Here is a 26,229-nt window from a genome sequence, read left to right on the forward strand (position 1 = left end):
AAGATTTGGGGAAGGACTCTTAAATTATTTTGACTTGGATTGTGCAGAAGATGGCGATATCGAATTGATCTCCGAAAAGACTTGCAATTGTTTTGATTCCTGAGCGGAATGGATGCTTGGTTGTTTTAATTCTTATGCAGTTTGTTTTTACTGACCTTAAGTGTTGTTTTGAATACCTGATATGCAATTGTTGTCACAGTTGTTTTTTTTACCTTAATTGTGTTATTCGGGTTAAACGCTTATGCAATTGGATAGTGGGAGAGTTCAAAATGGCGGCGCGCTCGGGTGCAGCGGCTCATTGCTCTCCAGTTCGTTGGTTGAAAGGCAAGACACCCAATTTCACAACTTACTACGGACTGACTGTCGATATCCCCAAGAACATCCGGAGACCTCCAGGATCTCCGAGGATATCCAGCCCACCCAAAGTACGCCGTAGACGGCGAAGAGAAAGGAGGCAGGGGAGCGGATGTCGGGCGGCCATTGCGGTTGGGCTACGACAACAACCACTCCGAGCCCCGCTTCCTAGTATCTTTTTGACAAACGCCCGATCCATTGCCCACAATTTTTGGCGTGGATCTGCCTTCTACAGGCAAACTGAGGGAGGGTAAGTAAGAAGACAGTGAGAGGTAAGTGATACATTTTATTCTTGTTAGCATCGGTGAGGCAACAAGAGGTGATGCGATGTTTCCATTGTGGCGGAGTGCTAACAAGTCTGAATATGTCAGTTAAGGGGTCTTGCCTGGGATGGCGGACCAGTGGAGAAGCACTATACAATTTCGTCATACGCAGCTGAGGGTATGATGACGACTAGGCTTTTTGTCAAGTCAATGATGACGACAATGCCTATGTCTGATAATTTAAATTTAAATTGAATCGATAACCTTGTAATTGTTTTGATTCGATGTCTTAAATGGGCAGGAGAGAATTCGGTCCTTTAGAATGATCCATGACAAGGACAAGTCAGGATTGATTCTCACTTGCAAGATAACGCTGGATATGCCCGATGTCTTACTTGTAATATTTTATATTATATTTTAAAATAAATAACTATTAATGAACCTAACACTTATTTTGGCAATAAGCGAAATACTTTAATACAACGGTTTAACTCTGTGCTCATCGCACCATAATTCTTTAGCCATATTGATACTGATAAAAGGATAGCAAAAACAGCAAAGACACTCCCGGCACACAAACACAGATGAGCACTGTGCACTAGCTAGGAAGAAACTATGGCACTGGGGACAAAATGACGGATGATGCATGGGCGGGCGTCATGAGGTCAAAGCGTCATAGGTCAAGGCCATCATAACCTTAGGACTGCCTGTATAAAAAATTATAGCAAATTATTTTAATAAATGAATGAATGAATTAAACAATACCATGAATGTATAAAAATAACTAAAGATCACAAATTAAAATTTGTATTTGGAGTTATACTAGCGGAGCAACTGAACCATTTCTTTGCTCACTTTAAGACTGACAAATCAGACACAGTCTCAAAACCCCCACCACCACCCTGCAGCAATACACTGAAGTTCCGGGAACAGGAAGTGAGACTGGTAATGCGGTCTGGGAACACCAGGAAGGCTGCTGGCCCAGACGGAGTACCTGGGAAGGTGCTCAAAGCCTGTGCTGACCAGCTGGCTGAAGTCTTCACAAAAATTTTCCATTGTCCCCTGCAACAATCCATCATCCCATCCTGCCTGAAATCTGCCACCATTATCCCTGTCCCCCAAAAGCCAACCATTGACAGCATGAATGATTATAGGCCTGTTGCACTCAAAGGCTGTGATCGTGAAGTGCTTTGAAAAGTTGGTAGCCCGCCCTATCAGGAATACAATCCCTCCCTCAGAGAGCAAACAGGTCCAATGAGGATGCTTTCGCCATTGCTCTACATACAGCACTGAGCCACCTGGAACACTGTGGGAATTACGTGAGGATGCTTTTCATTGACTATAGCTCAGCCTTTAACACCATAAAACCGGACATTCTGACTGAAAAACTCTACCACCTTGGACTATCCTCTTCCATCTGCTGCTGGATCAAAAACTTCTTAACCAACCGACCACAAACCGTTAGACTTGGTGCCCACCTCTCTTCCTCCATTACACTGAGCAATGGCTCCCCTCAAGGCTGCGTACTGAGTCCTCTTCTGTACTCTGTACACATACGACTGTACACCAACCAAACAGTCTAACTCCATTATTAAATTTTCCAATGAAACCACTGTGGTCGCTCAGGAGGGGATAAGTCGGCCTACAGAGATGAGGTCAACAAACTGTCTTCGTGGTGCTCGGTGAATAATCTCACTGAACACTACGAATACTAAAGAAATAATCCTGGACAAATGGCTAATTACGAGTCTGTAACTATCACTTATTTAGGTCTTTTGCCGAGTAAACGCACCTTATGGAGAAGCAGTACCAATTTTGTCATGCACAGTTTCTGGGTGTGATGACGAGTAGGCCTTTGTTGTTGATGATGACGACAGGGCCTATGTTCGATTATTATTATTATTATTAAATGATTGGTTTTCATGCCCTGCACTTGGCTAGTGATCAGTTAATTATGTACCCCACAAGTCTCCTCTTAAACCTGGTGTCGTCCATTGATGCTTAATAGATCAAAAGTGATTTAACGTGTCATACCTCTTTGCTAATAAAGTAGAAGGTGTTAACGTATGCAGTTCCACCCAGCAGACCTTCCAAGAAGATTATACCAAACACCAACCAGGCACTAGGCAGGAATTGGTAACGCACTTCCAACAGGAGAAATATTGCATTCATCACCTGTGGGGTAAACAGATGGTTTAACAATGTTTGGGTTTCTAACAGAAATCACAGAATCAATCTTCCACAGAAGCAACAGTGTGTTCAGTGTGTACATACAGTTGTGGTCATAAGTTTACATACACTTGTGAAGAACATAATGTCATTGCTCTCTTGAGTTTCCAGTTGTTTCTACAACTGATTTTTCTCTGATAGAGTGATTGGAACAGATATTTCTTGTCACAAAAAACATTGATGAAGCTTGGTTTTTTATGACTTTATTATGGGTGAACAGAAAAAAGTGATAAAATCCGCTGTGTCAAAAATATATATACAGCTGCGCTAATAATTGGTAACCTGTCCCTTGGCCATTTCCACGTCAATTAGGCGCTTTAGATAGCCATCCACAAGCTTCTGGTTGAATCTTTGACCACTCCTCTTGACATAATTGGTGCAGTTCAGTTAAATGTGATGGCTTACTGACATAGACTTGTCTCTTCAGCATTGTCCACAAGTTCTCAATGGGGTTAAGTCAGGACTTTGGGAAGGCCATATGTGTGTTTGGGATCATTGTCCTGTTGGAACACCCAACTGCGCCCAAGACCCAATCTTCGGGCTGATGACTTTTGGTTTATCTTGAAGAATTTGAAGGTAATCCCCCTTCTTCATCATCCCATTTACTCTCTGTAAGGCCCCAGTTCCATTGGCAGCAAAACAGCTCCAAAACATAATACTACCACCACCATGTTTGACGGTAGGCATGGTGTACTACTTGGGGTTAAAGGCCTCACATTTTCTCTTCCAAACATATTGCTGGGCATTGTGGCCAAACAGCTCGATTTTAGTTTCGTCGGACCACAGAACTTTCCTCCAGAAGGTCTTATCTTTGTCCATGTGATCAGCAGCAAACTTAAATCGAGCCTTCAGATGCCGCTTTTGGACTAAGGGCTTCCTTCTTGCACGGCGCCCTCTCAGTCCATGGAGATGCAAAACACGCTTGACTAATTCTAGGCAGATCTGCTTTACACCAGCTGTAGTCACTCATAATCACTCACAAATCACCAAAACGAAGTAAAATGCTTTGCTCCTGAGAACTTTAGGAAGACTAAACACAGAAACGCCTTGGACCTTGAACTGCTTGGATTGAACTAAACAAAGTAGATTCAAAACACCTTGAGCTGCACATGACTTTCAAACCTTCATTTGTTTTGACTACAGTGTTCCCTTGGTTATCGCGGTTAATGGGGACCGGGACCACCCACGTTACGTGAATTTCCGCAAAGTAGGGATGCCCCTTCAAAAATGCTTAATTTGAATTTAATTTTAATTTTTTTTAAATGTATTTATTTTTAATATTTTATTTATTTTTTACCTCCCCTGTATGCAGTACACCATGTAGAAGGTAGAGAGAGTGAAATTCATGTTATAACAAAAAAAACTGTAAAATATGTTGTCCCAATGTAATATTTGTATTTTTATCCCCCCCCCCCCCCAAAAAAAAAAAACAAAAACAAACAAACGAAAAGCTCTGAGTCCGCGGTGGCTGAACCGCGAAGTAGCGAGGGAACACTGTATATTGACGTCTCACTTTTGTTTCCCACCCCTCCCTTGATAGTTGAGATGTCCATTGTAACTAGGGTCCTTGAAGTTAATAAACAAGAAAAGAAGCGTATGACGTTAGAAAGAAGCGAGAACTTGACCTCACTGGTTTGCTTTCTCCTTGCGAGAAAAATCCAGAATATTGTCTTTTGTCTTTATTTGTGAGTGCATTTGTAATGCCTGTTGGTGAACCTATCAGAGAACAGGTCCTATTTTTCTTGGATTTTGGTTGTAAAATATCTTTGTTTTAATATTTGGATGTAACCTGTTCTGAAATCCACTTTTGCCATTATTGTGATGTTACGACAACAGTGTTGTCTAAGTTGACGATAACGAACATGTTTCATTGAATAACATTCTTAAGTGTTGAATATGTGTTATTTACACACATTTTACCTGTAGAAGAGCAAGGACCCAGAGTTTCCTGATCTTCACACACCAGAGCGACGATCGAGAGACAAACACACCAACCTGATAAATTGTCTGGTACCTAAGAGAATAAGACAGTTTTTTTGCAAATAAAGAAACCAAATGTATTGTCAGAATTAAACGAAGTGATAACAAAAGACATTTTTTTACGTGTGTGTAAGTGTGTAAGCGTGTATGCGTGTGTGGGCGCGTATGCGCGTTTGTGCGTACATGCGTCCGTGTAGACGTGTGTGCGCGCGTTCGTGCGTACACGTGTCCGTGTATTCGTGTGTGCGCGCATATGCGCGTTTGTGCGTACATGCGTCCGTGTATACGTGTGCGCGCGTATGCGCGTTTGTGCGTACATGCGTCCGTGTTTACGTGTGTGCGCGCGTATGCGCGTTTGTGCGTACATGCGTCCGTGTATACGTGTGTGCGCGCGTATGCGCGTTTGTGCGTACACGCGTCCGTGTATACGTGTGCGCGCGTATGCGCGTTTGTGCGTACATGCGTCCGTGTATACGTGTGTGCGCGTATGCGCGTTTGTGCGTACCAACATAACACCTGCATTCTAATGTGGAATAAAACACCTGAATGAACAGCATATTAGCCTGGTGGTGGTTTTGGTCACGTGTTATACGTTTCTATAAGCGTTTTTTAATGGCGCCCGGCTACTTTGCGGTTTCACCCTTCTGCGGGGGTGTCCCGGTCCCCATTACCCGCGATAAGCGAGGGTCCACTGTATATATAAATGTATCTGTATCTGCATCTGCATCTACATCCACATCCACATCTACATCTATATATATAAGCGGCTTATATGAGAGTAAATACAGTAATATAAGAAAAACGTGTATGTACTGAGGCCGCAAAGTGGTGAAGGATGAGAATATAGATTTTGCAGGCAGAAATTCTTTAAAAATCCTACAATATACGGCTGCCTTTTCTCATAGTTTCACAGTGGCAACCATTGTAAGTGCTAAGCTGAAATGTCGGTCTAATCATTTAAGGTACACCTATCGATGAAAATTCTGGGCCTGGATCATGTTTTTTGTGGGAGAACTTAAACAAATGATGGCAAACAGAACACTTGATTGCCAAATTGTACCTTTTAGACATGGCAGGGAGGGATTTGAAACCCCAATTTAGACTGTCCTAAAGTTCACAACAACTTTTTAAAAAGTGCATTCATAATGGCTTCCTTTGCCGTGATTCATGTGTACATCCCAAAAACAGCATGATTTCCCTGAGCTAGCCCCTTCTGTTTGGATGCTAGCATCGGCGCTTCACATTAAATTTATTCAGGCCTAGGTGCTGCATCCAAAATCCCCATGGACACTCCCTGTGGTGTGGAACATCACCTTCATTCAGCATACACAATACACAAGACAATCGCTCATGTATGAAAGCCTTTAAAATAACTTTGACACAAGCATCATAACTGTCAACCTATGCATAAGAAATGTGCGTGGTACAAGCAATTATTTGATAGAATAAATCATAGGACAATACATTCGAAAAAATGCAGGAAAGTATCCTTTCACAGAAATTTCTTACCATCGATACTGCTCTGCATGGCTTAGGAAAAACTTTCGGAAATAGAGGAGCTCCATCTAAGAAAATAGAATTTAAATCACACAACAAAATGTCATATACAATATGTGATCTACAGTCCATATCCTGGATACAACAACAAAATGTGTGATAGCACAGAGAACTTACCAAACCTTGGTTAATGAAGTACTCAGCATAATAGACTAATCCCAAGGCAGAAATGAACGGCATCAATCCCTAAAGGTTTGATTAGGGGGAAAAACAACAAGAAACTGTAATGTTAATAAAGGGCTCTTTGCAGGAAATCTCCTACGCTGTACAAATGCTGCTCGGTCTTTTCTGGTAAAGTAAAACAATGTCGTTATTTCTAATTCTGTGTTTGCAGGATTTGCCCAAACTAATCATTAAAAGACAGTCATTAATCTCTTCCCATGCACCAAGTTGCTTTTTAAAGGTTTTTAAGATGTAATCATCCACTCACATGCCTGAAAATTAAAGTATAGTAAGTGAATTCTCCCAAACCTTGTGGGTGTACTTTATATAGGTTTGGAATATGTTCATATTTTGATATACGAGCATACACCCAGGTTTGGCCAATGCGAGACGATGCTGTTGAGAACAACATGGGCACTGTCTTTCATGTCGCCACTCCCTTGTGTAAATGTCTCTACGAGCACTGGGCGGAGCATTGCATTTTTTTAATGATTTGCTCAAAATTTTACTCGTATCTCGAAATGCTCGTATTTAGGGGAGCTGAAAAGGGCAATAAAGACTGCCAAAAAGGATCATAATAATAATTGACCAACAAAGATTATTCTTATTTTGATTTGCATAGTCAGAAAAGTAAACAAGGCATTTAAATGGGTGAGTAGACTTTTTATAGCAACTGTATTTTCCACTTATTTGACTTGATATTGCACTTACTTTGAATACATGCAGTTTCTCTGAGAGTGTGAGCAGTCCAGTCCTTCTGTCCTCTAATACTTTTAAGAGAAAGATAACAACATTGTGTTCACAACACCCCAAAAAAAAATCACTATGTACAACTTTGAAAGTCATGATGTGTCATCTTCTTATTCTGAACATTATATTTTCATCGTTAATCATAGTCAGGGCCACAACAAGAAAAGTATCGATAATGTCTTTTTCCCTCTTCATATTCATGCAATGATTGCATGGATAATGCCAAATCATGAGGAGGCAAATATCGTAATGTTAGGATGTGGATATTATTTGTATCGTATTTTCACACATATATGACGTACCCCCTAAAAGTGAAGACGTCTCAGTTGTGGGTGTATTTTCAGTTTTTTGTCAATACAAAATGCGCTTTGTTTAAAGGAGGTGTTGTGCTAGCATGACACACACATTAACTTGCATGCAAGCGTATGATTTGAAAAAGAGCAAAACTGAATTTGTTTTATTGACATAAGGTGTATTCAAGAAAATATAGGTCAAAGTGATCAAAGATAAACAAATCTGTCAAAGACCTCATCCCCTGTATCTGACCTAAAAAGCTCAGCCAAGTGGGCAGGTTCGCCAACAATAATGGGTTCTCATTGTCAAGGTGAGAGTTGTCGCTGTGGGGTTTCTTAATAAGACTTTGTCCCAGGCATCAACAATCCGTTTCAAATCATCACGTAACTCCTGCGATGCTGCATGCTGGTCTTTGTGTGGAGTTAAAAATGCTACAAGCAGACGGAAGTCAAATGCCTTACCACTCATCTGAGATGTTTTGAATTGATTTACCATAATGCTTGGAATACGTGGGAAAGCTATTTTTAGGGTCAACGTGCGCTGGGTTGATCGCAATAAGTAGCATGTCGGCAAGAAATGTAAACCAGTCAGTCAAGAGGTCGGGGTCAAAGATTGGGTGCCCCTTTCATTTTAGAGAAAATTTTAGATTTTTAAGTGCACCCTATGAGTGTGAAAATACGTTTTCAGAATGACAAATATTGTTTTCACAAAGTCTGTTCCTTCAGGGTTTTAGGTGTTTGCCAGATGTTTGTATGTATGATGACATACAATTAGAAACATTTCACACGTGTCAAAAGCTTTTATTGAGAATTAGATGCAATAGGGCAATATTTGCAACGTTGACCCTTCTTTCTCAAGACCTCTGCAAATCTCCGTGGCATGTGGTCGATCAACTTCTTAACCAAATCCTGACTGATTGCCGTCCATTCTTTCATAATCAATGCTTGGAGTTTGTCAGAATTTGTGGGTTTCCGTATAAGCCACCCCCCGATTCCTAATTTTCACCTCCATATTCATGGTTTTTATAGGGAGTACAAATGTGTTACTTTGTTTTACGTCTTTGGCAAGACGTCGAGGCGAGGATACGAGGATAGGACCCAATCGCAGGGAAACAGGCGAGGACGAGGGAAGTAGTGCTCATACCGAAACTTCATTAACTCAGGCAGGATCTTAGAAAATAACAAAGACTTAGATCTCAAATTACAAAACCAAACCTGACTACGGAAAACACGGGGAATCGAGGAACGAGGTAACGCAGACACATGGCAAGGAAAATTAAGCAGACATTCTGACAAATTACATAATAATCAGTGGGGTGTAAATCGACAAAACAGGAACTATTTCTAAAGGCAAGACAGGATGGACAAACAAGAGTAAGGAAACAACACCATAACACAGGGAAAGAAAGCAATTGAAAAACAATAACAAGCCAATCCTAACAGTACCCCCCTCTAAGGGAGGGATCCTGGACATCCCAAAACCCAATGTCCATGAGAATGAAAAACGTGGGCCACTGGCGTTCTTAAGTCCTGCAGGTGTCCGCGCCAGCCCTCCATGAGGAGTAGGAGTGGCCGGTCCGGCGGGCGTCCGCGCCGGCACTTGACGAGGAGTGGGAGTGGCCTGTATGGCGGGCGTCCGAGCCGGCACTTCAAGAGGAGTGGGAGTGGCTGTTCCAGCGGACGTCCGCGCCGGCACTTGACGAGGAGTAGGAGTGGCCGGTCAAGCGGGCGACCTCAACGGCCCTTTAAGTGATGGCTGAGCGCCCTGCCCTGAACAGACACCAGAATTTCAGAAAGATCGTCGGCCACCTTATTCTGGCTGCTTAGTGGGCCGCCGACCAGGGAGAGTTGCTGCCGGGCAGGCACTTAGCGGGCTAGCCGGCACGGAAAGCCTGGTTCGTGTGTACGGCACGGGGAGGACCGGCGGGTCAGCCGACACGTGGACGTTAATTCATGGCTTAGGCACGCGGATGGCTGGTGGGCCAGCCGGCATGGGGAAGTTGGTTCACGGCTTCGGCCCGGGTATGACTGGCGGGCCAACCGGCACGGGGAAGCTGGTTTGCCTATTCGGCACGGGTATGACCGGCGGGTCAACCGGCACGGGGAAGCTGGTTCGCGGCTTCGGCACGAGTATGGCCAGCGGGCTAACCGGCACGGGTATGACCGGCGGGCCAACCGGCACGGGTATGACCGGCGGGCCAACCGGCAAGGGGAAGCTGATTCTCGGGTTCAGCACGGGTGTGACCGTCGGGCCAACCGGCACGGGTATGACCGAAGGGCCAACCGGCACAGATATTCTTGTGCGTGGCTTTGGCATGAGGATGACTGGCGGGCCAGCCAGGACGGGCGAAGGCGAGCTCAGACGGGCAAAGGCGAGCGAGGAGCTAACTCGCGGGCTCAAGCGTCCAGCCCTCTCTTCCTCTTCTCCCTGCGTCGCGACACTCGCCGCATTCTTTGGGATGACGGCGTAACACACCGGCCACCACTGATGCTTTCTAATTACAGGAATTAGAATTTCCTTACCAGAAGTTTAAGATGTTGTGGCAGACAAATTGCTTCTAATGACAAAATACCTCAATCATTTCAATGGTTCATATTATGTTAATGTTTTTTTCCAACAAAAGCGGCTTATATGCGAGTAAATACCATAAATTTAATGTAAGGTAAGATTAAAACGTTTAATGTGTGTCTGTATCGGAATCTAAGTTCATTTAAGTAAAATTTATGTTTGTTATGTTAAGAGCGCATTCTCTCTTCTTTCTCTCTCTCTTGTTCTCTCTCTCAATCACTGTTTCCCCTCCGCACACTTCCTGCTGTACTGAATAATCTCTCATTTTAGTATTAAACATAATAAACATGTCAGGCCCAGGACCAGACTGGTGACTGGTTGTGCTTGCCATCCAATCACAGGCCCAGCCCCTAATGACTCAAGCGTTACCAGGTGTGATTCATCAGCCAGCGAGGAATAATTAAAGCCAACGAGAGCATGACCACGCCGCTGAATCATCCTAAATCAATTTACTGTTAAGAAACTTCTCGCACTACCTCCTTGTTTGCTTTGTCTGATCTCTGACCACGACCACAATCTCGACACCACGTATTGTACCTTCGACCTGGACACCACTACGGAACCCTCTGCCAACGACCTCCTCGCTACGACAAACGACTCGCCAACTCTGCTCCTCTCATATCTTCCCCTTAACCCGCCTCTGGAACGCTCTCAATAAATAGACAGTCACACGTCCAGATTTAGCATTTGCCTCCTTTGGTGTCCTCCATCCTTATTTGTTACTCTGGTCTTAGATGGTGAATTAGAACCAATGAAAATATTTTTCCATTGTAAAATCCTGTTTTTTGGTTTTTTTCAGAGGGTGGGAACTAATTAATTTGTATTAAGATAATTTCTATGGGAAACATTGATTTGAGATACGAGTAAATCGACATACGAGCTTGGTCCCGGAATGCATTAAGCTCGTATCTCATGGTATTACTGTAATAAATCATCAATAAATAAGAAATAAATAATTAGTCAGCCTAATAAGTAGACGCTCTTCTACTTACGAACATTCAAGTTATGAAGTTATTTCAAGTTATGAACAACGGTACATACGAACATGTCTGCAAATGGCGTTTATGTCAAAATTTTTTCGTAAATTTGATCTTGTATTGCGCGCCTTTTTGCCGAGTAGTGCTTCTTTCCGCCGCTAATACCAACGCCTGGCGCTGTAAGAGCTAAGCTCACCCAGCATCCACCTTCCTCTGCTCAGGTCGTTGGAAGTGCAGAAGTTGCGGAAGTGCGTGACGTATTTCCAGTGCGCAAATAACCTTTTTAATTTCTATCATTAAATATTTCGTGCATCCATTATTCATAATGGTTGGTGAAAAGCGAAAGGCGTCTAGTGAGGGAGGTGCAAGGAAGATGCAAGCCATTTCATTTGAAATAAAAGTGGCAATAATAAAGAAGCTTGATGCGCGTAAGAAAGTGGTGAGCGTTGCACGGGAATATTACAACTTGAATCGTTTGACCGTCAGTACCATTTATTAACAGAAAAATCGAGCAGCAGGTCCCAAATATTTAACGTTGCACAAAGGTTGCAAATCAATTCAATGATGACATACAGGGCTACTGCATGATTTTTGATTAAAAAAAAGAAGAAAACGGCAATCGTCATTAGATAGCTTCTTTCAGCTAATTTCTATTAAATCTCTCTCTCCATCTCTCTAATGTATGTATACAGTACTGTATGTATTCTCTCCATTTTATTAAATGTTTTTTTTGTCAGTACAACCAATGCTGGTTGCTTATACAAGCCTTAAACATACAAATGCACTTATATAAACCTTCAATATACTTATATAGAATATGAATCTACTTCAATTTGAACAATTTCAACTTATGAAAAAGCGCTCGGAACATTACTCGTTCGTAAGTAGGGGAGCGTCTGTAGTCAACAACATAGTAGATGATGTAACAGTGCTTGTTTTTAATATAATCGTATATAATTGTGATTCCAATAATAGTTTGTACCTTGATTACATGTTTCCTCGTCTTCTTGGGTTCCATCCATTAGCCTTTCTCTTTCTTCAGAAGTGTCAATGCCATCGTCGCTTTCTATCCGTTTCCACTGAGGAAATGAAGGTGGTGGAACCAGCAGGAAAAAATAACTAGGAGAAGATTATAAATGAGAATATTTTTAATTATATAATAATATATATATATATATATATATATATATATATATATATATATATATATATATATATATATATATATATATATATATATATATATATATATATATATATATATATATATATATATATATATATATATATATATATATATATATATATATATATATATATATATATATATATATATATATATATATATATCTCTATATCTATCTCTATCTCCATCTCTATCTCCATCTCTATATCTATCTCTATATCTATCTCTATATCTATCTCTATATCTATCTCTATATCTATCTCTATATCTATCTCTATATCTATCTCTATATCTATCTATATATCTATCTATATATCTATCTATATCTATCTATATATCTATCTATCTATATATCTATCTATATCTATCTATATATCTATCTATATCTATCTATATCTATATCTATATCTATCTATCTATATATATATATATATATATATATATATATATATATATATATATATATATATATATATATATATATATATATATATATAAATATATATATATATATATATATATATATATATATATATATATATATATATATATATATATATATATATATATATATATATATATATATATATATATATATATATATATATATATATATATATATATATATATATATATATATATATATATATATATATATATATATATATATATATATATATATATATATAAAATATATATATATATATATATATATATATATATATATATATATATATATATATATATATATAAAAAATATAATATAATATAATATAATGGAACCCTCGATCGACAGGCGGATCGTTGCGGCGTCTGCAGAAATGCACCGCTCTGTTATGGTGAAGAAGGAGCTGAGCCAAAAGGTAAGGCTCTCTATTTTCCGGTTGAGCTACGTTCCTACTCTCATCTATGGTCATGAACTGTGGATCGTAACCAAAAGGACGAGATCTCGGATACAAGAGGCTGAAATGAGTTTCGTCCACAAGATGTCCGGGATCTCTCTTAGAGATAAGGTGAGAAGCTTGGTCATCCGGGAGGGGCTCGGAATAGAGTAATCAGACTTTAATACTAAATATTTAAATTACTTTAGACCACCCCCAATGAGTTATCACATTATAATGATGGGCGGGTTGTGTGTCCCTATGTTTCAAGAAGTTGTGTTCTCTCGACTATTTACATATTGATGCATTAACATTTTGACCAGATGGTGTATTTCAAAAACTATATCAATTTAACATGTTGGACTTCATTTTTCTTTTTTGGGAAGCCAAATTTAGAAAAGTCTCACTATTTTTATCCAGAAAGAATTTTGCTAGTTGACTAGTGTTATTCTGTATTTTTGCTTAGAAATGAGTGTACTCCCAAAATTCTTTGCATTCTGCTTGTTTGGAAAAGTATATATTACGATCAAAATCTATTCTGCATTTATTTGTAGATCCTCAAAGCAAGAAAATTGCCATTTGAAATGACTCCATTCTGAATAATTCTCTATTTTTTTTTCGGTGGTTCGATACCCTTCTTTACGGGTTGTAATTCCAACACTCAATCAGATACCCGCAGTACAACCTGTTAACTCCAGGATCAGAATTTTCTAAACTAAACGCAATACAAAGGGTAGTGTGATGACTCTATGAAGGTGTTATTTGAGTTTATTATTTCTCACTTACCTATTCAACATTGTGAATGGAACGATCAGCATGGTTAACAGTGTAACCTGAGGTGAGATGCCAACTTGCACCAGGCCTGAGTAAAGCAGGGCTGCTGCAACACCAGCCCCACCAGTGCCAGAACCCCATGCCGCAAGTACTTCCCTACGACATTTCGGAAGCCAATATAAATACTAACATTTTGTTTTGCATTAAAAAAAATCAAAGTATGTTAAATAAACAATTTGAAATGGGCAGAAACAATCAGTTACATTTGTGTTCAAAAATATTTAACCCCAAACATAGTAGTTTTTTTTCTTCCTACTCATTATAATCAGATCGAATGAGGACTTTCATTCATCCATTTTCAGAGTCGCTTTTGTCCTTCAAAAGGTCGCAAGGCTGCTGGAGCCGATGCCAGCTAACTAAGGGTCGTAGCTGGGAAACACTGTGAATTGGTTGCAGGCCAATCACCGATTACAAAGAGACAAACAATAATTTACACACAGTCATAGTTAAGGACTATTTGGAGTGTTCAATCAGTCGACCATGCTTGTTTTCAAGAATTAGTAGAAAAGGCCATAGCCTTGGACCAAAGCTTTGATCTCAGAATTGGGTGGCGCAGCCTATCCCGGCTGACTTCAGAGGAAAGGCAGACTAAACCCTAGAATGGTCGCAGTAGGGAACAAAGAGAACAATCGACAATTCACACTCACAATCATACCATCAGCGGGAATCGAGCCTGTGCCAGCCTGCACCGAAGTCAGCCAAGTCAATCACTAAACCATGAGGCGGCAGACTGCATTTCCGAACGTTAATTTCTTTCACATTCAGAGACAACATTTTCACATTGAGGTGTTTCGTAACCTGAATAGTTTGTATGTAGAGAAATTAATAAGTAATATTTTAGGATACAAAATTAGATAAATTAAATAAAAATAAAAAAAACATTTAAAAAAAATGCTGGATTTGTGTATAGCACCCACTTCTCAAATGCTCTTTAAAAAATTTGAATGGATCTTATGTTGTTGTTGTTTTTCATTTCCCTCTGACAACTTGTTTCATTTCAACTTCATTATTGTGTCATTGAAATAAATAATAATTTCAGTATTCCTGATTGACCTGAAACAAGATTACAGTAATCCCTTGAATATCGCGGCTTCAACTATTGCAGTTTCACTACATCACAGGTTTATTTCTGGGGGAAATTTATATTGTTAATTAAATGTTTTTTGTAAATTCACAAAAATGTGAAAATCCAAGCTGAAACTTGCAAGCATAAGCCACTTCCCTGTCCTCTGCTTGCTATTAGGACTACACACTGAAGTAAAAAAAAGAAAATAGGGGTGACCCTACTTCGCAGTTTTTCATTTATCTCGGCCATGTCTGGTCTACATTAACCGCGATAATCGAGGGATTAATGTACTGGGATTATTTAACTGCATTTACTTCAGAGAGAGAAAAAAATATGTTTTAGCACAGTGTATATGAAGCACTGGGAAACCTTTTGAAAGACTTATGTCAGCTTTCATGAGGTCTCATACATTCAGGCAGGGAAAAACCTATGTTGAGCCAGTAGACAGCTTTGTTTTTGACGGGAGAATCCAAAGTAAAGTGGCAAAACAATTTCCATTCCAATGATAATTTAGACTGTGTGCAAAATTTAGAACACAAAGCTGCATTGTTAAATCCTTACCCATCAAAATCTAAATCACAATTGATCACACATTAGAAAGTAGGAAAAGTGTTTCAAAAAATGAAAGATATATACCTCTTATAGAAGACTGTGAGAGAAAGAAAGGATAACTCTCCAAATCCTGAGCTGGTACTAGCAAAAATCACACCTAAAAGTACACAGTCATTGAAATATGAATATTGCAGAGATCGGTTTTTGGGCATGGATTTTGAAAAGACTGAACGAATTTTACAATTTCGGGCGCCGACTTCCAATTTTCACCTCCATATTCATGGAAAAGGAGTGTTACTTTGAAGCGGAAATCTTAAGAAAAATAATCACACGTGGTATTTCTGATACTGTATGAATCAAAAGCACATTATTAAGGTGAATATCATAAGGAAGTAAACAGGCCTGTCTTTGTAAATGCAAAATGTCAAATTATTCAATTTGAAAAAAGAAATGAGTATCTTGATGAGAATCTGATGTTTCTAATTACAGAAATTACAATTTTCTTACCAGAATTTCAAGATGTTGTGGCAGCCATATTGTTTTTAATGTCAAAATATCTCAATTCTTTCAATGGTTCATATTACTCCCATAGTTGTCACTTTCGAACAAGAAATAAAACAAACAAAAAATCAAAGTGGAATTTTGTTTCATTTCAAAATCAAGTCTACTCGCGTCTGGCCAGTCAGAGCACGTTTAACTACTGTATTTCACACATATAGGGCAAACTTAAAAGTCTAAAATTTTCTCTAAAATGGTCGATGTGTCCAATCGGTCAGTGCATTTTGTCTGTGCACTAAACTCAATGTTTGTATGGCTCAGACCGCTTGAGTCACTGGTTTTATTTCTTGCTGGCACGCGACCTATTGCAATCAATCCACGGATGTTCACCCTAAAAATAGCCTCCTCGTGCATTCCAAGCATCATGGTAAATTCATTTAAAACATCCCAGGGGAGCTGCAAGACATTTGACTTCTGTGTGCTTGCAGCGCCCTTTAACCCTCAAAAATACTCTTAATACTTAAAGAAACAGAATATCAGAGCTATACAGAGGAAATGCCTGGCGTGAATGACAAAACAATGCGGGTGTGAACGCTTGGAAAATGGACTGAAACAATGGATCGAACACAATTGAACAGCTTTACTAATGGATTGCTAACAGATTGCTCACGGATGGCCAACATTGTAGTTCGGGCAGGCAGCGTCGCACGAGTTACGTGTGACGATTTGGAATGACTAGTGACTAGTCGATGCCGATTTGACAGCGAGAGGTATCAATGTCTTGGGAGTGATGCATATCGCGAGTTACTATGGATTGAGCATGACTGGGCTTAAGTGTCGGCTAGCACTGTCCGAGCTTTCGCCAAAGCTGGAATCAAGTTCCCGGAATACACAACTCTGACTGAGAGTGGAGCCTTGCATGTTAAACGCCACACTCTTTATATCAGAGTGTACCTTTGACCTCAATAAAGTATTATAAAACTTAGTTTTGCTTGTGCTGTCTTTAAAAAAAACATGCTAGTGCCAAGCCCAACATACGCTAGCAGCTAGCATAACATACACTAGCGGATAGCATAACATACACTAGTGGCTCGCAGAATATAGGTACGATAGCAGCTAGCATAACATACAATAGTGGCTAGCATAACATAGGTATGATAGCAGCTAGCATAACATAGGTACAATAGCAGCTAGCATAACATACGCTAGTGGCTAGCATAACATAGGTACGATAGCAGCTAGCATAACATACGCTAACCTAGTGTCATGCTAGCTCCTTATAGGACGAGGCATCCAATGTATTGACAAAAAACAGAAAATATACCCGCAAATGAGACAGCGCTCTATCACACGGTGTGTTTTATAGTTGTGAAAATACGGTTGGTTTAAACGGCAGCATCATAGCTAAGATGGCGGTGCCCCCACCTAGGTAAGATGGCCGTGCCCCGAGCGAACGCGAGTTTTTTTATGCCAGATAAATACGTTTTTTTCTTGAATTTCATTCAAACGTCAAAATTAATTTTGTTTAGCGTTTTATTTGCTTATCTTTTCTCTATTATGGAATAAATGACACAAAAAGACACAATTGAATTTATTTGCAAATTTACTTTCAACATTAATAACATTATTATTCAACGAAAGAAAGGAGTCTTCTAATTGAGTGATGAGCAGTATTGCAGGGCAAACGGAAATGAATGAGGTTATTGATTTTTACTATAATTTGGACAAGGTCGGCGGGCCAGATTAAAAAGCTTAACGGGCCGTATATGGCCCGCGTGCCGTACTTTAAAAGACTGTACACACACGCCAATACGGGGCGGAGCGAGCGTGCAAATCCGGCGCTGATTAGCATGTAAACACACCAATAGACCTGCCTGAAGCGAGCAATATTTTGATAATAATGGACTTTTAGATTATCAATGCAATTACAAACTCACTCTTTCTCTCATGATGATAATTTTGAGAGCGAGAGATTACCTGGTTGATCGCTTTCATCAGTAAACTCTGTCTCGCTCCCTCACTCTCCTTCTCATAAGAGGGAGCGAACCAGTCGACCAAAAGACCGGCGACCAAAAGTCCGGGCGACCAAACGCCCAGCGACCAAATGTCAGAGCACTGTGCGGTTTATATGCGGGGGCAGCTTATATGGGAGACTACAGTACCATTTTGATCATTGCTTTTGTCACTGCTGCAAGTAAATAATATTCATGAATATAAGTGTATTTACTTTAGGTGCCTTTTCACCAATAAGAGATGTAATTACATATGCACAAAAACATTAAAATAGAATATTAGTGATGTTGCAAGATAATGGAACTCAAGTTACGCTGTTGCCAACAACAAAGAGAAAAAAAACAATAAAAACAAAACAAAAAAATTATTGATATGACACCCACACCCCTTGGTTTGTGACAAAATACAAAGAGCTTTACCGGTACATGGTAGGAAAAAGGTTGGGTACCACTAGGTAAGATGTATTATTCTGGTTATGTATGACCTTGCAACACATTAGAATCTGTAAGAACAGATTGTAAACTGATCACTGTGCAGTTTTAGTCCATTACCTATAATGCTTATCCACACAGCTGTAGAGAAGGAAACGATGAGGAAACTTGCTGTCGCCATGATGACACAGAAAAGGATTCGGAATCTGGAAGAAAAACATTTAGATTTAAACACAACTCTCAAAGTGTAAATACAACACTTGATTTTGCTGACAACTGTGTTTGAATATACCTAACCACTGTTTACAGTGTGTTCTATATAATAGCAAACAGCACTGACGAACTTGGGGGGCACACTAATTAATGGGGCGACTGTGGGCAGTCGTTGGTTTGGATTTTATTTACTGCGTGTCATATGATTGCTGCTGCACAGAGAAGACAAGAGTAGTGCGCAATTGTGCACACGCGCAGCTTAGAGGGAACATTGTCTCAGGATATACTTTAATGAATTCAATAGATTGGATTTCACTGAGCCACAACATGTCCTTTCTTTGTATAATAAGCCAATAAAGTGCGAAACACAGTTACCGTATTTACTCGCATATAAGCTGCTTTTGTCGGACAAAGAAAGCCACTTTTGTCGGACAAAGAAAACTATGACTGAATCGAGGGTACGTCTTATATGCAAAAAAAAACAAGACATGCGCAAAAAATCGGCTAATACTTTAATTTATTTCAAAATTGAGAAAAGATAACAAGAAGCTAAAGAAAATTTATTTTCAAGTCTATGAATCAAATTCAAGAAAAAAAAACACGTAACTTGTATAAAACGTTCCCGTCACTGATCTTACTGTAGTTAAACGTGCTCAGACTGGCCAGACGCGAGTACGCTTACTCGAGTCTGCTCGGGGCGCCGCCATGTCACCGTTTGGTCGGCGGACGTTTGGTCGGCGGACGTTTGGTCGGAGGACGTCTGGTCGGCGGACGTCTGGTCGGCGGACGTCTGGTCGGCGGACGTCTGGTCGGCGGACGTTTGGTCGGCGGACGTTTGGTCGGCGGACGTTTGGTCGGCGGACGTTTGGTCGGCGGACGTTTGGTCGGCGGACGTTTGGTCGGCGGACGTTTGGTCGGCGGACGTTTGGTCGGCGGACGTTTGGTCGGCGGACGTTTGGTCGAAGGACGTTTGGTCGGACGACGTTTGGTCGGACGACGTTTGGTCGAGCGGACGGTTCGTCGAGCGGACGGTTCGTCGAGCGGACGGTTCGTCGAGCGGACGGTTCGTCGAACGGACGGTTCGTCGAACGGACGGTTCGTCGAACGGACGGTTCGTCGAACGGACGGTTCGTCGAACGGACGGTTCGTCGAACGGACGGTTCGTCGAACGGACGGTTCGTCGAACGGACGGTTCGTCGAACGGACGGTTCGTCGAACGGACGGTTCGTCGAACGGACGGTTCGTCGAACGGACGGTTCGTCGAACGGACGGTTCGTCGAACGGACGGTTCGTCGAACGGACGGTTCGTCGAACGGACGGTTCGTCGAACGGACGGTTCGTCGAACGGACGGTTCGTCGAACGGACGGTTCGTCGAACGGACGGTTCGTCGAACGGACGGTTCGTCGAACGGACGGTTCGTCAAACGGACGGTTCGTCGAACGGACGGTTCGTCGAACGGACGGTTCGTCGAACGGACGGTTCGTCGAACGGACATTTAGTCGATCGGAAGTTTGGTCGATAGATTCGCCGCCGGACATTTCATCGAACGGACGTTTGGTCGATGGATTTGCTACCAGACATTTCGTCAAACGGACGTTTCGTCACCAGATTCGCTCGCTCTCAAAATTATAATCATCAGAGAGAGAGAAATAGAGAGAGAGACAGAGTTTACTGTTGAAAGCGATCAATCAGGTAATTTCTCGCTTTCAAAATTATAATCATGAGTGAGTTTGTAATTGCATTGACAATGTAAAACCGTTAATATCTAAATCTAACATCAAAATTATCAATAAATTGCGTATTATTGGCGTGTGTGTACATGTTATTTGTCGCCGGATTCGCTCCCTCACGAATTCGCTCGTATTGGCGTGTGCATGTTTTTCAAACTGAGGCCCACGGGCCCTATACAGACTGTTAGGCTCTTTAATCCGGCCCACCGAGGTTGTCCAAATTATAGTAAAAATCAATGACCTCATTCATTTCCCTTTGCCCTGCAATACCCTCGTTTCCCCTGACGCACTAGTCTAGACCTTTGTTGGAGTGTAAATTGGAGGTCAACATGCCGCTCATCACTCTCAATTTAAAGACTGCTTTCTTTTGTTGAATAATAATGTTCTTAATGTTGAAAGTAAATTTGAAAGTAAATTTTTACCTTCAATTTTGTCTTTTTTTTGATAAATTACATTGCGTGTCCAAATGCTGTCAAATTTTAGTATCCATTCTGGCCGGCAAGTCAAGAAGTTTGCCCACCCATGGTATAGACAAACTTGCCTCTTTTATATTGTTATAGTCCCAAATTAAACACATTATCAATAAGCTGCCATTGCTGGCGGTAGACGTCCGATTCATGTTGACTAAGGTGCAGATGCTATTTCTGTTATTAGAGCTCCATCAAGTGGATATATAACGCAGCAGTCAACATGAATTGGACGTCTACCACCGTCAATGGCAGCCAGACGTCCGGTGAACCTTCATTCTCTTTATTTCTAACATGGAGAAATTGCAATACAGCAACTTGCAATACAGCAAGGTGTTGAGATATCAAAATTATCAATAAGAGCACTCATTAAACACATTGGCTGCCATTGACGGCGGTAGATGTCCGACGAACCTTTATTCTCTCTATAAATTGCAATGGAGCAACTTGCAATACAGCAAGGTGTTTAATTAACTAAATTATTCGTAAGAGCACTCATTTAACACATCGGCTGCAATTGACAGCGATAGTCGGCGGCTTACAAATGATGCGTTATGGCATGTAGATACTGTACTTTGTTTGCATAGTGATCCAGGTTTTCATAGTCATCCATTTCAACCATTCATTAAAAGCTGTGTATGTCTTTTTGTTGTCTCTAGGCACAATACCGCCAGAAGCCTATTGTTTTGTTATTTCCCAATCATTTTGCTCTATTTTGAGTTTGTTTATAATGCGAGAGAAATTTGGATGCATGACAGAAATTCTACGTTGAAATGCGCGGTTCCAACCTTCAACAGAATAATTTGTGCGTGGTATTCCTAGCAAAGTCTTTTCACTATTTAGAAATAGAGAATGAAGGTTCATCTGACAAGTTTTAACTTTATATCTTTATATCTAGACTGAAATTTCCAAAAAGTTGAAAAGTTCAAGGGATACTTTCACTAGGCAGTATATGCAATGAGCCTAAAGATATTTTAAAAAATGAAATCATAGACTATTTTTTTTATGTAAATCAATCAAGTAGTAAACAAATTTCAATCTGTGTTCCGAAAATAGAATGTACTTTTATACAATATGGATTCAACCATTAGTAATGTAGCATTATTTCATTACCCATAAGGCACTTTCTCGATGAAGAGGGGCGCAGACAGCTTAATGATGAGGGTTGGAAGTATGTCAGCTAACAGTACAGCCTGGGGGGAAAAAAAGAAAAGAAATCAGAGACTCCAACAGAGCAATGATTTACTTGACATTTTACAGAGTTAATAAATTACAGTATCTCACAAAAGTGAGCACACTCCTCTCTTTTCTGCAATTCTTTAATTATATTTTTTATCGGACAACACTAAAAAAATTACACTTTGATACAATTTTTAAAATCACTCAAAACACAGCAATGAATGTGTAAAATGCAATGACCACAATTAAAAATGTGAAAATTAGCCCATAATTTTAACCAATTAGGCATTACACCTCCCTGTGTAATGCGACTAGTTAGTCTAAATGGGTGACAGTTGTGATTGGTAAGCAGATTTCTAAATTTGACATTGTCACTCTTATACTCACTGCAAATTCAATAGGGCACCTTATAGCAAATAACTCCCTGAAGTAGAGCTGTGCGATAAAACAATATTGATAATTATCGTGAAACAAATTTTGTCAACAATAATATTAAAAACTTTCAATAAAACTTCGATAATTTTAAACTGCCCATCCACAACAGAGAATGGGGGCGCTGTTGCGAGAGGAACGCTAGTTCCAGACCAACACTCAGGATTGGCTTGGATTGGATTAATGTATTCATCCCGTATTCGGGAAATTTTGTTGTCACTGTAGCAAGAGGGTGAGGATGCAGAAACAGGAAAAGCATTTTAGACATAAATAGATAGGTAGTAGGTTAATAAATAAATACACGAATAAATATATAAATAAATAACAGTGTTGCTGATATATATATATATATATATATATATATATATATATATATATATATATATATATATATATATATAAATATATATATATATATATATATATATATATATATATATATATATATATATATATATATATATATATATATATATATATATATATATATATATATATATATATATATATATATATATATATATATATATATATATATATATATATATATATATATATATATATATATATATATATATATATATATATATATATATATATATATATATATATATATATATATATATATATATATATAAATATATATATATATATATATATATATATATATATATATAAATATACATACGCATACATATATACACAGATGTACATGCATGCATACGGTAGGTCCTAACACGCAGCCATCTTTTTGTTAAAGAGCTGACAGCTGATGGGAGGAAGGATCTGCGGAAGCGCTCCTTCCTGCAATGAGGGGGCAGCAGGCTATTGCTGAAAGAGCTTCGAAGGGACTCCACAGACTCATACAGGGGGCGGGAGGTGCTATCCATGATGGACATCATCCTGGTCAGCATCCTCCGCTCTTCCACTTCCTCCACAGAGTCCAAAGGACAGCCCAGAACAAAGCTGGCCCTCCTGACCAGCTTATTCGGCCTGTTCCTGTCCCTCTCCATGCTCCCGCATCCCCAAAAGACCACTGCATAAAATACTGTAGATGCCACCACAGTGTCGTGAAAAGTCCTCAGCAGTGTCTTGCACACTCCAAAGGACCGTAGACTCCTCAGAAGGTAAAGCGGCTCTGGCCCCTTTTATACTGGGCATCTGTTTGTGAAACAGTCTAGTTTGTTGTTGAGCTGAACACCCAGGTACTTAAAATTCACCACGATTTCAATGTATGTACCCTGGATGTTCATCTGAGTGGTCTGTTGAGGATTCCTGTGAAAATCAAGGACAGTTTCCTTTGTCTTACTGATGTTGATGTAGAGGTGGTTTTGCCTACGCCAGTTAACAAAGGCTGTGATGACTCCCCTGTACTCCAGGTCGTTCCCGTCCATCACTCATCCAATAATAGCGGTGTCATCAGAGAACTTCTGGAGGTGGCAGGTGTCTTTATTATGTTTGAAGTCTGATGAGTAGAGGGAGAAGAGGAGTAGGGAACGCACTGTGCTTCAAGCTACCACATCAGACGTACAGTCCTGGAATCTCACATATTGTGGTCTGTCAGTGAGGAAGTCGATGATCCATGCAGCTAGGTGGTTCCTTACTCCAGCCTCTTGGGAGACAAAGTTGGAAACCTTCACGTGGTGTCTCCTGAGAGGCCGCTCGCCGCGGCCTGCGAATTCCAACAAATACCACTCAGAGCTGCCAACAAGGACCGTGGCACCCTACGTTTTTCATCCAGCCGGAGACATTTGACTGCCCCCCACCTCCGACTACCCCCCGGATGAAATAATCCGCGTTCCAGTGGCAGCTCTAGCGCTATCTGAGGGCAATCCTCAGGCGCTTGTAGTGCAACAACAACAACAACTCCAGCCTCTTTGAGTTTCCTTCTCAGTAGGACCGGCTGAATGGTGTTGAACGCACTGTAGGGGTCAAAAAACATAATTCTCATCGTGCTTCCCGTGTTCTCCAGGTGTGAAAGAGACCTGTGCATCAGGTAGGTAGTAGCATCTTCCACACCAATGCCTGGACGATAGGGGAACTGCAGAGGGTCCAGCTCTGCATTCATCAGGGGGCTGGGGTGATTGAGGATGATTTTCTCCAATGTCTTGATCAGGTGAGAGGTTAATGCTACCGGCCTGAAGTGGTTTGGCTCCCTGCGGTTCGTGGTCTTTGGAATTTGGACCATGCAGGAAGTTTTCCACAAGGTGGGGACCTTCTGCAGACTGAGGCTGAGGTTGAAAATATAGAGAATCAGTTTGCCAAGCTGATCCGCACACTCTCTCAGTAGTCTGGAGCTGAGGCCGTCTGGACCGGTAGCCTTCTTTGCCTCGATCTTCTTTAGCTGTTTTATCACCTGATCGACAGTGATGCAGAGACTGGTGGAAGAGGGGGAGGAAGAGGAGGAGGAGAATGAAGGGGGAGAGGGTTAGACTTCTGGTCTGGAGGGTGGGGGAGGACTGAATCTGTTAAAGAACTAATTCAGTTCATTGGCCCACTCCCTGTCTCCGGACTTTGGGTCTCTCTCCCTGTTGCCTCCATGGGCCGAGATGGTCCTCAAGCTCCTCCAGACCTCTTTGGTGTTGCCCCTCTGGAGTTGGTTCTCTATCTTCCCCCTGTAGATGGTCTTTCCCTTCCTTATCTCTCTCTTCAGCTCCGTCTGGACCATTTTCAGACTCTCCTTCTCCCCAGACCTAAAAGCCCTCTTCTTCTTGTTCAGGAGGGCCCTTAGATCCCAGGTGACTCACGGGAAGAGGATGATGAAAAATACGTTTTTAGCATATTAGCAATAGAGGCTATCACGGAGCATGAACGCAATAGCACATTAACAAAGCCGAAATAAGCGATTATGAGATGCAGGATAACGCCGAGACGACCCACTAAAAGATTTAAGTAAATTCTCTGGCAATTTTTTTTTTTTTTTTTAAATGCCTTGTAAATACGCGTGCGCAGCCTTATTGAAAATGTCCTTAACCAATGTCCTCATTTGAGACCGGCCTGTAAAATATACGGGAAGGCATCCGTTTCCCCCAAAAAACTGCTCCATGTTCCGACCAGGTCCGGGTCGCGGGGCAGACTTCTCTCGCCACCAGCATGCACCCTGGTATCGTCGGCCGAAGTCGCTGGCTTTACCATGAAGTCAGGCAGCAACGTTCAGTTATTCTTTGAATAAAAATGTCTAAGAAGGCATCCACTTTAAAAAAAAAACTTGTTGCTCCATGTTCCGACCTCGCTAGTTCGAGGTTCCACTTTCGTGGGTTCAGAGCTTCGCATTTTTTTTCGGCGAGTGAGGAGGAAGACGAGTCTGCTACTGACGAAGGTGACGAAGCTGACGAAGGTGGCCTTACATTGCATAATTCACAGGACCTCTTCAATGTTGCCAAAAACCTCCAAAAAGGCCAAAGAAATTGTCAAATTCAGCAATCGTATTGATGACGTCAAGGCTGTTTATAGGCGCATCTTCATCGACCAAAAAAAAAAAACGTTCACAACTCCCAATAACGATGTTTCTTACGCGCAAAAAAACAGCAGAAGATCCTCCTGCATCCCTTACGTCACCTCCTAAAGCCACTACGCCGCCTCCTGCATCTTCTCCTGCATCGTCTGCGGCGT

At 40.7% G+C, this 26,229-nt stretch overlaps 1 protein-coding gene across 8 annotated transcripts in view; it reads right to left on the bottom strand.

The window, feature by feature from the left end:
- Nucleotides 1-26,229, bottom strand: part of cln3 (CLN3 lysosomal/endosomal transmembrane protein, battenin) — a 44,540-nt gene that overhangs the window by 9,878 nt on the left and 8,433 nt on the right. For 4 of the 8 annotated variants that reach the window (XM_077735243.1, XM_077735245.1, XM_077735239.1 and 1 more), the window contains exons 5-13: nucleotides 22,120-22,199; nucleotides 18,716-18,801; nucleotides 15,738-15,810; nucleotides 13,988-14,131; nucleotides 12,117-12,253; nucleotides 7,257-7,315; nucleotides 6,501-6,569; nucleotides 6,336-6,391; nucleotides 4,767-4,860 (exon numbers count right to left, since the gene is read on the bottom strand). In XM_077735243.1, the coding sequence (XP_077591369.1) occupies nucleotides 4,767-4,860; nucleotides 6,336-6,391; nucleotides 6,501-6,569; nucleotides 7,257-7,315; nucleotides 12,117-12,253; nucleotides 13,988-14,131; nucleotides 15,738-15,810; nucleotides 18,716-18,801; nucleotides 22,120-22,199 (798 nt within the window). Of the gene's footprint in view, nucleotides 1-2,651; nucleotides 2,793-4,759; nucleotides 4,861-6,335; nucleotides 6,392-6,500; nucleotides 6,570-7,256; nucleotides 7,316-12,116; nucleotides 12,254-13,987; nucleotides 14,132-15,737; nucleotides 15,811-18,715; nucleotides 18,802-22,119; nucleotides 22,200-26,229 lie in introns of all 8 variants that reach the window. The other 4 variants (XM_077735238.1, XM_077735240.1, XM_077735242.1 and 1 more) reach the window with 2 other exon arrangements.

This window comes from Stigmatopora nigra, chromosome 15 (assembly GCF_051989575.1).
Source record: "Stigmatopora nigra isolate UIUO_SnigA chromosome 15, RoL_Snig_1.1, whole genome shotgun sequence".
Lineage (NCBI taxonomy): Eukaryota > Metazoa > Chordata > Actinopteri > Syngnathiformes > Syngnathidae > Stigmatopora > Stigmatopora nigra.